Raw genomic sequence first — 12502 nt, 5'->3', positions numbered from 1 at the left:
AGTTCAAAGGCCTCAATTCTTTGGCGCTCAGCCTTTCTTATGGTCCAGCTTTCACTGCCATACATTGCAACTGGGAAGACCATAGCCTTGACTATACGCACTTTTGTTGACAGGGTGATGTCTCTGCTTTTTAGTGTGCTGTCTAGATTTGCCATGGCTTTCCTCCCGAGGAGCAAGCGTCTTTTAATTTCTTGGCTGCAGTCCCCTAAATGGCTTGGGTCCGGACTATCTAAGGGAACACCTGCTGCCGGCATCATCTTCCCATCGTCCTGTGCGCCCCCACAGGGAGGGCCTTCTCAGGGTACCGCCGGTTAATGAATGCCGGCGGGTTATTCCCAGGGGAAGGGCGTTCTCTGTGGGTGCGCCTGCCCTATGGAACCAACTACCCACAGAACTTAGGACTGCCCCCGACCTTCGCTCATTTCGCCGGGACCTGAAAACTTGGCTCTTCGATCTGTTTGGTCCAGACTGTGGGGTTGTTAATTTAAATGGGTTTTAAATTTACTCTTGGGGCTTGAATTTAATTTAATTGTTTTAATTGTTTTTAATTTTTTGTATTCATGGTTTTAACTGCCCTGTAAACCGCCCTGAGTCCTACGGGAATAGGGCGGTATACAAATCCAATAAAATAAATAAATAAATAAACTATTTCAAATCCCGTTAACTCTTCTAAAACAACCTTTTGTTCTATAGTCATATTTTTAGACAATATTTTAGTTTTTTGCGTGTTTATCTTAAATCCAGAAACTTTCCCATATGACGTTATTATCTCCATCAATTCTACAACTGAATAAGTCGGTTGACTAACTGTAATAACCAGGTCGTCCGCAAACGCTCTCAATCTATAATCTCGATCTCTTATTTTAATTCCCTTAATTTTATTTGAATCTCGTATTTTAATCAATAATATTTCCAATGTTAAAACAAACAGCAAAGGTGACAATGGACACCCCTGTCTTGTACCCTTTTCAATATTACATATTTCTGTCAAACTACCATTAACTATTATTTGAGCTGTTTGCTTCTGATATATTGCCCTAATAGGTTGTAAAATTTTTTCCCCAAACTCCATTTTCTCCAATACCTTAAATAAAAATTGCCAATCCAATTGATCAAAGGCTTTTTCAGCATCCAAAAAGATCAGCGCTGCAGAAACCTGGTTATTTCTATCCAAAAATTCCAATAGATCTACAATATGTCTCACATTATTCATTTGTCTACCACTTATAAATCCAGTTTGATCACTCTGAATCATTTGCTGCATTACCTTCATTAATCTATTTGCTAAATTTTTTGCAAATATCTTGTAATCAGTATTCAAAAGCGATATTGGCCTATAATTTTTGGCTTGGGTAATATCTTGATCTTCCTTCGGAATCAGCGATATAAAGGCTGTTTTCCACGATGGAGGCACTTCTCCTCCCAATTGGATTGTCCTAAACAATTCTCTTAAAGGTTCCACCATTTCTGACACCATCTCTTTCGTCTTGCCGATGTTTAGGTGCAAGTTGTTGTTACTACACCATATGGAATGAGCGTTAAGTGAACGCTCGTAACTCAGGGATTACCTGTACTTACTACTGTATTTTTATTATAATATCTTTTATTAAATTTTCATTCTTCTATGTGTCAATTCCAGACTTTTACTGACCTTTCTCCTGGTTTTTTGCCATCTCTCTTGTTAATGTGTGGCTGACCATCATTATAGATCCTGATTGCCTCTACTTTTGCTGCTGTAGTCTTAACTTATTTTCTGTCTGCACTGACCTTCTCTGACTTAAGCTGCTATTATGCCAAGACTGCTTGGGCTCTAGTTCTGGCTCTCAACACCTCTGCCAATGGCTTTCTAGTACTAATGGCCTGGCATTAGCTCTTTTTATTTATTTATTTATTTATTTATTTGTTTGTTTGTTTTTATATACCGCCCTTCTCCCGAGGGACTCGGGGCGGTGTACAGGGTAAGGTAGGTATACAGTTAAACAATAGTAAAAACAAATGAAACCCCAAGAGCTATCAGGCCAGGCCGGACTGCTGGAACAGGTAAGTTTTTAAGTCGCGCCGGAAGGTGCGAAGGTCGGGGGCCATCCGGATTTCGGTAGGGGTGTTGACGTTGGCAGAAGGTGCTCCCGTAGGTAATCCGGACCCATGCTATGTAGGGCTTTGTATGTCATTGTTAGCACCTTGAATTTCACTCGGAAGGCAACCGGAAGCCAGTGCAGCTCACGGAGGAGAGGTGTGATATGGGAGTATCGGGAGGCCCCCAAAAGTGTTCGTGCAGCTGCACTCTGCACCAGTTGAAGCTTCCAAGTGGCTCTCAAGGGCAGCCCCATGTAGAGAGCGTTACAGTAGTCAAGGCGGGAGGTCACAAGTGCATGGGTGACTGTACGTAAGGCATCCAGGTCCAGATACGGTCGTAGTTGGCGCACCAGTCGAACCCGAGTGAAGGCCCCCTTGGCCACAGCTCCTATGTGATCTTCCAAGGATAGCTGTGAGTCTAGGAGGACACCCAGGTTGCGGGCCCTATCAACAGGGGGTAATAACTCATCCCCGATGTTAAGTGATGGAACGTTCTGAGTATCCTGGCATGCCGGTATGTACAGCCATTCAGTCTTGTCCGGGTTGAGTTGAAGCCTGTTCCTCCCCATCCATTCCCGGACCGCTTCCAGGCAACGGGACATCACGTCGAGGGCATCACTGATGCTGTTTGGAGTTGAGATGAAAAGCTGGGTGTCATCAGCATACTGATGGTACCCTACTCCAAAACCACGAATGATTTCACCTAGCGGTTTCATGTAGATGTTGAACAGGAGAGGAGAGAGAACTGACCCCTGAGGGACTCCACAAACGAGAGGCCTTGGAGTTGATCTCTGTCCTCCTGCCAACACCGACTGCGAGCGTCCCAGGAGAAAGGAGGAGAACCACCGCAGAACCGTGCCTCCCACTCCCAATCCCCTGAGGCGCCGCAGCAAGATACCATGGTCGATGGTATCGAAAGCCGCCGAAAGGTCTAATAAGACTAGGACAGAGGAATGGCCCCTGTCCCGGGCCCTCCAGAGATCATTCATCAGAGCGACCAATGCCGTCTCCGTGCTGTAGCCCGGCCTGAAGCCCGATTGGCACGGGTCTAGATAATCTGCTTCCTCCAGGACCTGAGGAAGCTGATGCGCCACCACACTCTCAACAACCTTCGCAAGGAAGCGAAGGTTGGAGACTGGACGAAAGTTATTCAATGAAGCTGGGTCTAAGGTGGGCTTCTTGAGGAGAGGTCTCACCACCGCCTCCTTCAAGGAGGCGGGGAAATGGCCCTCACTCAGAGAAGCAGAGATGACCACCTGAAACCAGCCTCGTGTCCCCTCTCGAGCTGCATAAGCCAGCCAGGAAGGGCATGGGTCCAGTAAGCATGTGGAGGAGCTCAACCTCCTCATAATCCTGTCCACTTCCTTTGGAGTCACAGGATCAAATTCCTCCCAGATGACGTCGACAAGACTGTCCATGTCCTGTTCCTCAGACTCTGCCCAGTTGGAGTCCAGGCCGGTTCGAATCCGAGTGATTTTATCCAACAGATATTGACCGAATTCCTCGGCTCGACCCTGTAAGGGTTCCTCCCTCACCTCTTGGTTCAGAAGGGAGCGAGTCACTCTGAACAGGGCAGCCGGGTGATTATCTGCGGACGCGATGAGGGTGGAAAAATAATTGGATCTCGCCACCCTTATCGCTGCGAGATAAGACCTGGTGAGGATTCTTAGTCGCAACCGGTCGGATTCGGATCGACTGGATCTCCAACGGCTCTCTAGGCCCCGTCTCCGACGCTTCATCTCCCGGAGCTCCGCGGTGAACCATGGGGCTCGCTGGGATCTGCGCCGGGTCAGGGGCCGTAGGGGTTCAACTCGGTCAAGTGCCTCCATGGCTGCCCTTTCCCAGGCTTCCACTAAGGCATCTGCCGAGCTGTGAGCAGAGAGTGCAGGTGGGTTCTCAAGCGCTGCCTGGAACCTATCCGGGTCCATTAGGCATCTGGGGCGGTACCATCTGGTTGGTTCCGCGCACCCACGGCGGGGGGTGGCAAAGCGGAAGTCTAGCCGTAGGAGGTGATGGTCGGTCCATGACAGGGGCATAATGGTTGGGGAGCCCCCACCAAGATCATCACGCCACCGTCCAGATAAGAAAACCAAGTCGGGGGTGTGGCCTCCCTCATGAGTCGGTCCTGAAATTATTTGCGACAGGTCCATGGCTGTCATGGAAGCCATGAACTCCCGAGCTAGTTCGGACGATCCTCCTAGGGACGGTAGGTTGAAGTCGCCCAAAACCATGAGTTTGGGGAATTCAACCACCAACCCCGAGAGGACATCGAGTAGCTTAGGCAGAGCTGCCGCTGCGCGATTAGGTGGAAGGTACGCCAGCAGCAGGCTCAACTGCGCCCCCGGACCGTATCTCAGAAAGAGACTCACACCCGACTATCTGGGGGACGGTGGTCTCCCGCGGGCTAAGGGTCTCCCTGATCTGCCACTCCTCCGCCCCTACCATGGGCCCGAGGCTGGTGCAGCACCTGGAAACCAGGCGGGCAGAGGTCAACCAGAGGGACACCACCCTCTGGGCCCAGCCAGGTTTCCGTGATGCAAGCCAGGTCCGCGCGCTCCCTCTCCACTAGGTCTCGAACAAGGGGAGCCTTGTTAGCAACGGACCTGGCATTTAGGTAGACCAGCCTGAGCTCAGGAGGCTGCACATCTTCGCTCCCGGGTCCTCGGGGGAAGTACAGAGGGTCGGAGCGTCTCACCGCTTGTAGAGAGCGGAGATGACCCTCCCGGTGTCGATACGGCCCTCTGCTTGTGCACCTTCTGCCGTTCCCCACCATCCTGGGAATTGGTTGTCCGTCAGCTCGCCACTGGGTTTTGTCGGCGACTGGACCCCGTTCCTCACCTTCGTGAACGGTCATAGGCCTGGTCTGCGCTATGGTTGATGGAAGGGCCCCCTTCGCCGAACCACCATAGTCTTTTCCCACCCCCCTCCCTAACCCGACAAAGAACTTAGCTAAGAACTTAATCAGGGGCCTCTTGTTGGTCTTATGCTGGAGGCCCCTGACCCTGCCCGGCCATCTCTCAGAGGCCCAATGGTCGGGCCCGTCATCGAGATTGGATGTAGCGTAGGCGGGTCGCACCCAGGAGAGGGGGGAACCCCTGAGGGCGTGCAGGTCTGTGCTGGAGTATTGGAGGAGCATAGAGTCACAAGGGTTTTGGGAAGGCAGTCCCCTGGATGGAGAATTAGCAGGAGGGTCTAGTCGGGTAGGTGGGTATCTGGACCGTCACCCAACCACTGCCACTTGGCTGGGTGAACCCCAGAAGCAGGCCACTCCCCATCCTCTCACGATGGGTTGTGACTCTGCTTCCGGAGGTGGTCCAGAACCCACTCTGGGTGAAGCATACCCCATAGAGCTCTCACCTCTATGGGGCTGCAGGTGTAAGGTCAAGCCACTCTGCCACCGTGGCTTGCACCCAGGCCCATCATGTCCTGTGGGGAGAGGGTGGGCAGGGAAGGTTGAGAGTTGGTAGAGGCAAGGTGGTGTCGGCTTCGGTGGTCCAGTCGCCGCTGTCTCCACTGATCAGCTGGACCGTGGCGTCTTTTTTGGTTGATACTCTCTGGCATTTGATACATCTAGCCTACTCTTTGATCACTGGTTTATCCTGTTACTCTGATTCAGTCCTCTTTGGCATATCTCCTCTGGTTTGACCTTCTCTGGCAGTTTGTGTATCTAATATGCTCCAATTTGACTCCCTCTGACCCTTTGTACTGTTGTTATTGTTGCTCTGTGCTGCTTTCAGCCTCAACTTCAGCTTCTGCCGCATCTACGGCTTGGAGTAAGTGAAAATGCTGGTGGTATGAAAGGCTAACATCCCCTCTCTTTTTCTGGCCTCAACCCCTCCCAGATATCAGTCACAGTTCCTTGTGACTGGAAAAACCCCTTTCCAAGGGACTTGACCTCTTAGACTTTCCCTGGCATCACTTCCTTTTTTTTTAGTTCTCTTTAACTCTTTAACTCCTTTTTTTCTCTCTCCATTGTGGTGTTGCACTGCAGAGCCAAGCTTTCCTGTGTCTGCTCCAGCTACATCATTGTTTAAATGGTTGTCTCCTCAAAATAGTAATGGTGCAGTCCTTACCACTGCTGGTGTCCTCTCACAGAGAGATTGTTGCAGGAAAAAGAACATATTACTTCAAAGCCAGCTTTTCATCCCTGGGCATAGGGACCAGAATTTAGGTACCCAGGGCTCAGGCTGCTGCTAATAAACACCAGATCTTTATGAAATATGACTTTACCCATATATAATGGAAAGATGCACAGATGTGGTATACATAACTGAGACCTTGTTGACAGTTATAGGAAAATCTGTTCTCCTAGGTTTCAGGCCTTGCTCAATTATGATGCAAGGTCAAGGAGGAAGTTCACCTATGGTTGTGCCTATGCTTCTTGCAGTGATTAGGGTTCAGTTTCTCCAATGCATATAGGGAAAGCATTTGGACCTTGGCATAGAATGTTGGCAACTGCTCCATTCTGAGCATCCCACACCTGGCCTAAAGTAGAGGTTGGACAGAATTCCCCTGCTACGATATCCTTGCTTTTTCTTCTTTGTTTTTTAAACATTTAGTTCATAATCAGAAACCTAATGTGGTACCTAAACACATTAATTTTCCTCCTGTTTTAGGATTTATTTTTCTGTATCTTAATACATTCTTTAGGCTATCAGCATTGCCTGAAAATCAGTATTTAGTATCTGGTTTTATAAAATAAAATTTCAATTTATATATAAGTTGAAATATAGAAGCAGTCCAACTTCCAGACTTAAATAAAGTCCATGCAGACTCTTTTGTTTCTGAATTTGACTCTTTGCCTTTTGTAAATAAACACTTTAAAAAACCCCAAGCAATGAAGTAAAATGTCAATATTATATCAGTTTCTCTGTAATATCTAATATTTCAATTTCAGTTTCCAAATGTGCTAATAAAAGGATCATTTTGAACCTATACTGCAAATCTGGAATACTTCACATCCGCTAATGAATGTGCATTTTCTATGTGTTCCTGCAGTTTTCTGTGGTAATGCTCCTTAAATGGTAAATTATTCTTCACTGGTCTTGAATTTGGTGTATATAGAGTTAGTAAATTTGTAAAGCTCATACTTACTTTTCCTGCTTATCTCATTTAGAAAATGAATTTTTAGGAACATCCTGTGATGACTAAATCAGCTGTTGATTCCCCAACACCTCTTTGGACTCAGCAAGATTGGACACAAAATTCTCCATCTTTTCCACCTCATTATTTAAAATGTAAAGCAAGTTTGAAAGACTGCTATTGTGATTGAAAAAATGAGAAGGGTTGATTAAGCTGCTCTTTCTGCTGTTCAGTCTTTGTAAAATATAAATTATGCAAAGCAGAAAAAATGCTGATGTTGGCTCTTCCTGAGCATAGAGTCATTCAAAAGACTATTTTCTGTATAAGAGTTTTTTTCTGTGACTGTCAATCAAAAATATTAGTTCATTAGTCCTGCAGGTCCTAATTGATAACAACATAGCAGGAAGTTATTAATCATAAAATTACATGCAACTATTCACATGGAAAAGCTCAGTGAGTCATCTTATTTCTCTTCCAGACTTCATTTATTCATATTCATAATCTTTGGAGCACTGGGGCTCATCAGGCACTACCTTTCCAGAATTGGTTTCTTATCTAATTTGAAAATCTAGGGAGTCTTATTTAAGAATCCTCCCATCTCATGAAGTTCATGGAGTTGGGTATAAAGCAACAGGCATTTTCCAACACCCATTCTCCATGGTCTCTCCCACTCCCATATCCAGTAGATCTGCTGGGCCCCTTCCTTCCTCAAATTCTTAAGTCTTATTTTATTTCACTGTGCCTTTGATTCTGATTGATTCTAGATCATCATTATACTTATATTTATTTAATGTTGTATTTTATTTCTGTTTTACTTTTTTACTTTTTTCATTTTTGCTTTTTGTAACACGGCCCAGGGCTGCATGAACTGGAATAGTTAACAAATACTAAATCTATGACCAAACATACAGACTTTTTTATGTCATGTCCCAGATCCTAGTGAATGATTAGAAAATCAGTGAATCTTAGAATGTTTGTTTCACAGGAAGGAAATGTAAACTGGAAAAACTGAATGTACGATAGAACTTTAAAGCTTAAGAATATATTTTAGTTCTGATTTATTGATCAATAGTAAATTAATGTCAAAATGAGCAATTTTAAGGATGTGATTACCATACCATTGTTCCTCTAACTGTTTCCATGTTGTAACCATGTTTTAACCTTTTGCTACTCTTACTATGTATTACCAGTTAAATCCAAAACTAAACAACTTTTAATCTAGTTCATTTTAAATACATATAAATTTTGAATACTTTGTTAGAATATGAAATTGTGCCATTGCACACCTGGCTTTAGTAAATGGCAATAGAAGAAGGGGACGACAGAGAATGAGGTGGCTGGATGGAGTCACTGAAGCAGTAGGCGTGAGCTTAAATGGACTCCAGAAGATGGTAGAGGACAGGAAGACCTGGAGGAACATTGTCCATAGGGTCGCGATGGGTCGGACACGACTTCGCAACTAACAACAACAACACCACCATTTGATGCTTATAAAAACATCTTCAAAAACAAAACCTCTTCCTGAACATAAGGTGTCAAGAACAGATGGTGAAAATATACAGAAGAACTTTATGCCTGCAACAAAGAGACTCATCCTCCCAAGGATGATGAAGAAAGGGATACAGAAATAGGACCAGCCATCCTTTAGGAAAATGTCATGTGGGCAATGATCCAGTTGCTAAACAAAAAGGTCCAACCATCCCTTCAGAATTGCTGAGGCCTGCACCATCCATATCCACCATAGCTTTGTGCCAGAAAATTTGGGAAAAGAACACATGGCCACAGGATTGGAAACAATCAGTCTTCGTCCATTGCCAAAAAACAGTGACTTTAAGGATTATCTAATTAGCACACAGTTGTCCTTATCTGATACTCTAGCCAGATTCTCCTTAAGATCATACAACAATATCTGGCGCTATACAGTATCTGATCATCAAAAGGGTCTTACCTGAAGTTCAAGCTAGTTTCACTATCCATATTGCAAATCTATGCTGGAGCATGGAAAAATCTGAAGAATATCAAAAGAACATCTACATCTATTTACTGACTACAAGAAAGCCTTAGGTTGTATTGATCGTGACAAGCTGTGGAGAGCTCTAGAAGACCTAGGGTGCCAACATATCTGATCAAGTTGGTGCAGTTGTTACACCACATTTGTGCACTTCCTGAACACAAATCAGGAAGTGTCTGTGAATGTCATATGGATACACTGACTGATTCAAAAAAGAGAAAGTGCTGCAAGGTTGCATTTTTTTCACCTTTTTCATTCAACTTGTATGCCAAAGTGATCGTGATAACACTGGAACTTGAAGAATTAAAAATCAGAGTAAAGATTGGAAGAAGGAACATCCAACAATCTTTAATATGCTAAAGACAAACTCTTCTCAGAAACCAAAGAAGGCCTGTAATATCTAATCAAAAAGATCAAAGAAGAAGTTAGACATTTGGCCTCTTCCTGAACATAAAAAGGGCAAAACTCATGACCACTATAAAAACTAGAAATGTCTAAATAACAATTGGCAGTGAATAATTTGAATGTATGCAAGAATTCACTTTCCTAGGATCACAAATTGATTGAAGTAGGGAATGTAGTCCAGAAATAAAGTATACAATCACACTGTGTCACCCAACATTGATGAGTATAAATCGAGTATGGAAAATCAAGGACATCAGGCTGGCAAATAAATGCAGATTAATATGCACTATTGTATGCTCCATAACTAATTATGGTTGTGAAAGTTGGAGCAAAGCCTAATAGGAGGAATTTGACTCAGTTAGGCTATGATGTTGGAGAAGGTCCTGTATATTCCTTGCACAGAAAGAAGACAAGCAAGTACAGGAGTGTATAAAATCAGACATTCACTGGAAGGCAAAATCACAAAATTCTATCTTACTTATTTTTCCCATGATGTGTAATTAATTTATTGGAAAAGGCAGTTATGCTCAGAATGGTCAGTGGTAAAAGAAAGAAGCTGCCATAAAACACGATGGCTAGATGGCATCAAAGCTGATACCAGCCAGAGCATAAAACAATTGAAAGAAGCCATACAAGACTGGAAAATGTAGGCCATAGATTTTCCAAGATTTAACAGAAAGCGTCATTACAGCTGGTTTTACAGAACTGAGATCTATTGTGTACATACAGTATTTGATATAGCAAACATTGTTTTGAATGTACTTATGCTTGTAGTACAAAATAAGACATGTGACATGTCTTAGAGAAAGCTGAGGGTGCATTAGTTTCCCCTTTTGCTTTTACTAAGGTGACAGAATTTTGCTGGAAAGATTAAATACCACTGATGTAAACTCTGATTTTGTGGAATATGTGCATATTGGCATTGCAACGTTATTCAAAATGTTGGAACTAGTTAAAAAATAAGAGTAGATGAATCGTTCTAAGCTTAGTGGCAGGAATAATTTGTGTGAATTTCAAGAAAGACAATAAAAATCAAGAAACTTGAACTCATAAGGATATAAGGCAGACATGTCGTGCAATGTATCGGAGCTTTTTCGCCATTGCCGACAATGGGGTGGTCATGGTTTCCCGATGACACATCCGGCCCACGGGCCAGCAGTTTAACACCCCTGATATAAGGGATATATTTGTTGTGTCTACCCTCTTACCCTGAAATGTGATTGAAAGTACAGTTGGGAAAGTTTACCTGACTGGAAACAGAGGGACAGCTAATGCTGTTGAGAAGGATGAGATGGCAGCAGATGTAATATATACTCTTTAGCTGTCAGTTATAAGACAATATCACTACGTTGCCTTTGAGGAACTGGCTAGTCTTGATCCAAGACTAAGGTATTTTAGTTAGTTTAGTTTTAGTTTTATTAAATTTATATGCCGCCCTTCTCCCTGAGGACTCAGGGCAGCTCACAACAATAAAAATTAAAAAACATAGAGTAAAAAAATTAAAAGAGAATTAAACAATGAATGCAAAATTACAAAACAATTTAACCCAATAAAAAATCGTAGTCAGTCCAGGCCTGCTTGTTGGAACAACCACATCTTCAGGTCATGGTGGAAGGACCGAAGGTCAGGGGCCATCCGCAGCTCCAGAGCAACTCATTCCAGAGGGTCGGCGCACCCACAGAGAAGGCTCTCCCCCTGGGGGTCGCCAGTCGGCATTGCCTGGCCGACGGAATCCTGAGGAGGCTGACTCTGTGGGAGCGAACCGGGTGATGGGAGGTTGACAATGGCAGCAGGTGATCTCGCAAGTACCCCGGGCCTAAGCCATGTAGGGCTTTAAAGGTTATTACCAGCACCTTGAATTGCACTTTTGAATTGGTAAAGTGCAGAAATAGGACAGAAATAGGACAGAAAGGATTTAAGGTTTTGCACAAATATAAACAAGAGGTAACCAGGTCACAGGTTTCTGCCATAGTCCACTGAGAGCTAAAATGTTCCAGTTCCTTAACTTCATTGTTTTATTCTCAGTACAATATGCAAGATTAGTGAGAGCAGTGCTCCTCCCTGTGACTATTAATGATCCTAATACTTAGGAGCTGTAAGGATGAACAAGCTGAAAAAAATATTGGTATTCACTATGTCTAGTAGAAATTCTATTTCAACAGATTGGTATGAATGAACTCAATTGAAAAATTTTAAGTTTGAGGTGGTAGATGGTTACTTGATGAGGAATCATTGAGGATTAAGCCTTATCCATGGATTGGCCCACAGGAGGGAATAGTATGATTTCAAGCAAATGCAAGTGTGACCTGTGCATTAATTTTCATATGAATTGTATAAATAAAAGATTATGCTTTATTTTATTCTTAATATGTTTAATTATTGAGCATACGTATGTTTTCTTTATAGTGTTTATTAATTCCAACATGGATGCAAGCAAGAAAGCAGATCTTCCAGTCTTAGTGGAAACAATACAGCAGAAGTCAAATCCTGATCGCCACCCTATCCCATCCATTTATGTACCAGAACAAGGTGGTTACAAGGAAAAATTTGTGAATGCAGTCGAAGACAAATACAAATGTGAAAAATGTCATCTCATCTTGTGTAATCCAAGACAGACAGAATGTGGACATCGCTATTGTGAGACCTGCATGAGTTCTCTGTTGAGGTTAGTCATTCTTCATATATATATATATATATATATATGAACTAGACTAAAAAAAAATGAAACTTAGGATTTAAACCTGTATCTCAATTCTTTCTTTGCTGTTTACTTGCAATTGACACATTAAATAACAATACTGTACTCATTAGGTACTTGCTGAAAGACTGAGACACAATTCAGAATAAACATAGGTTAGGTTTGTATTAAGAAATCCACTACTTATAAAAATTTAATATAAATAAGTACACCATTTTTTAATCCAGAAA

The 12502-nt window shown here is 43.5% G+C and overlaps 1 protein-coding gene across 1 annotated transcript in view; it reads left to right on the top strand.

Moving 5' to 3' along the window:
* Positions 1–12502, top strand: part of TRAF3 (TNF receptor associated factor 3) — a 103252-nt gene that overhangs the window by 62986 nt on the left and 27764 nt on the right. The window contains exon 4 of the mRNA XM_081314464.1: positions 11981–12239. Within this exon, the coding sequence (XP_081170590.1) occupies positions 11998–12239 (242 nt within the window). The 5' untranslated portion in view covers positions 11981–11997. The remainder of the gene's footprint in view (positions 1–11980; positions 12240–12502) is intronic.

This window comes from Vipera berus (genome assembly GCF_964194415.1).
Source record: "Vipera berus genome assembly, chromosome: 1".
In the NCBI taxonomy this organism is placed as follows: Eukaryota; Metazoa; Chordata; class Lepidosauria; order Squamata; family Viperidae; genus Vipera; species Vipera berus.
The sequence above is the reverse complement of the archived record's forward strand: the minus strand, read 5'-3'. Positions and strand labels throughout refer to the sequence as shown.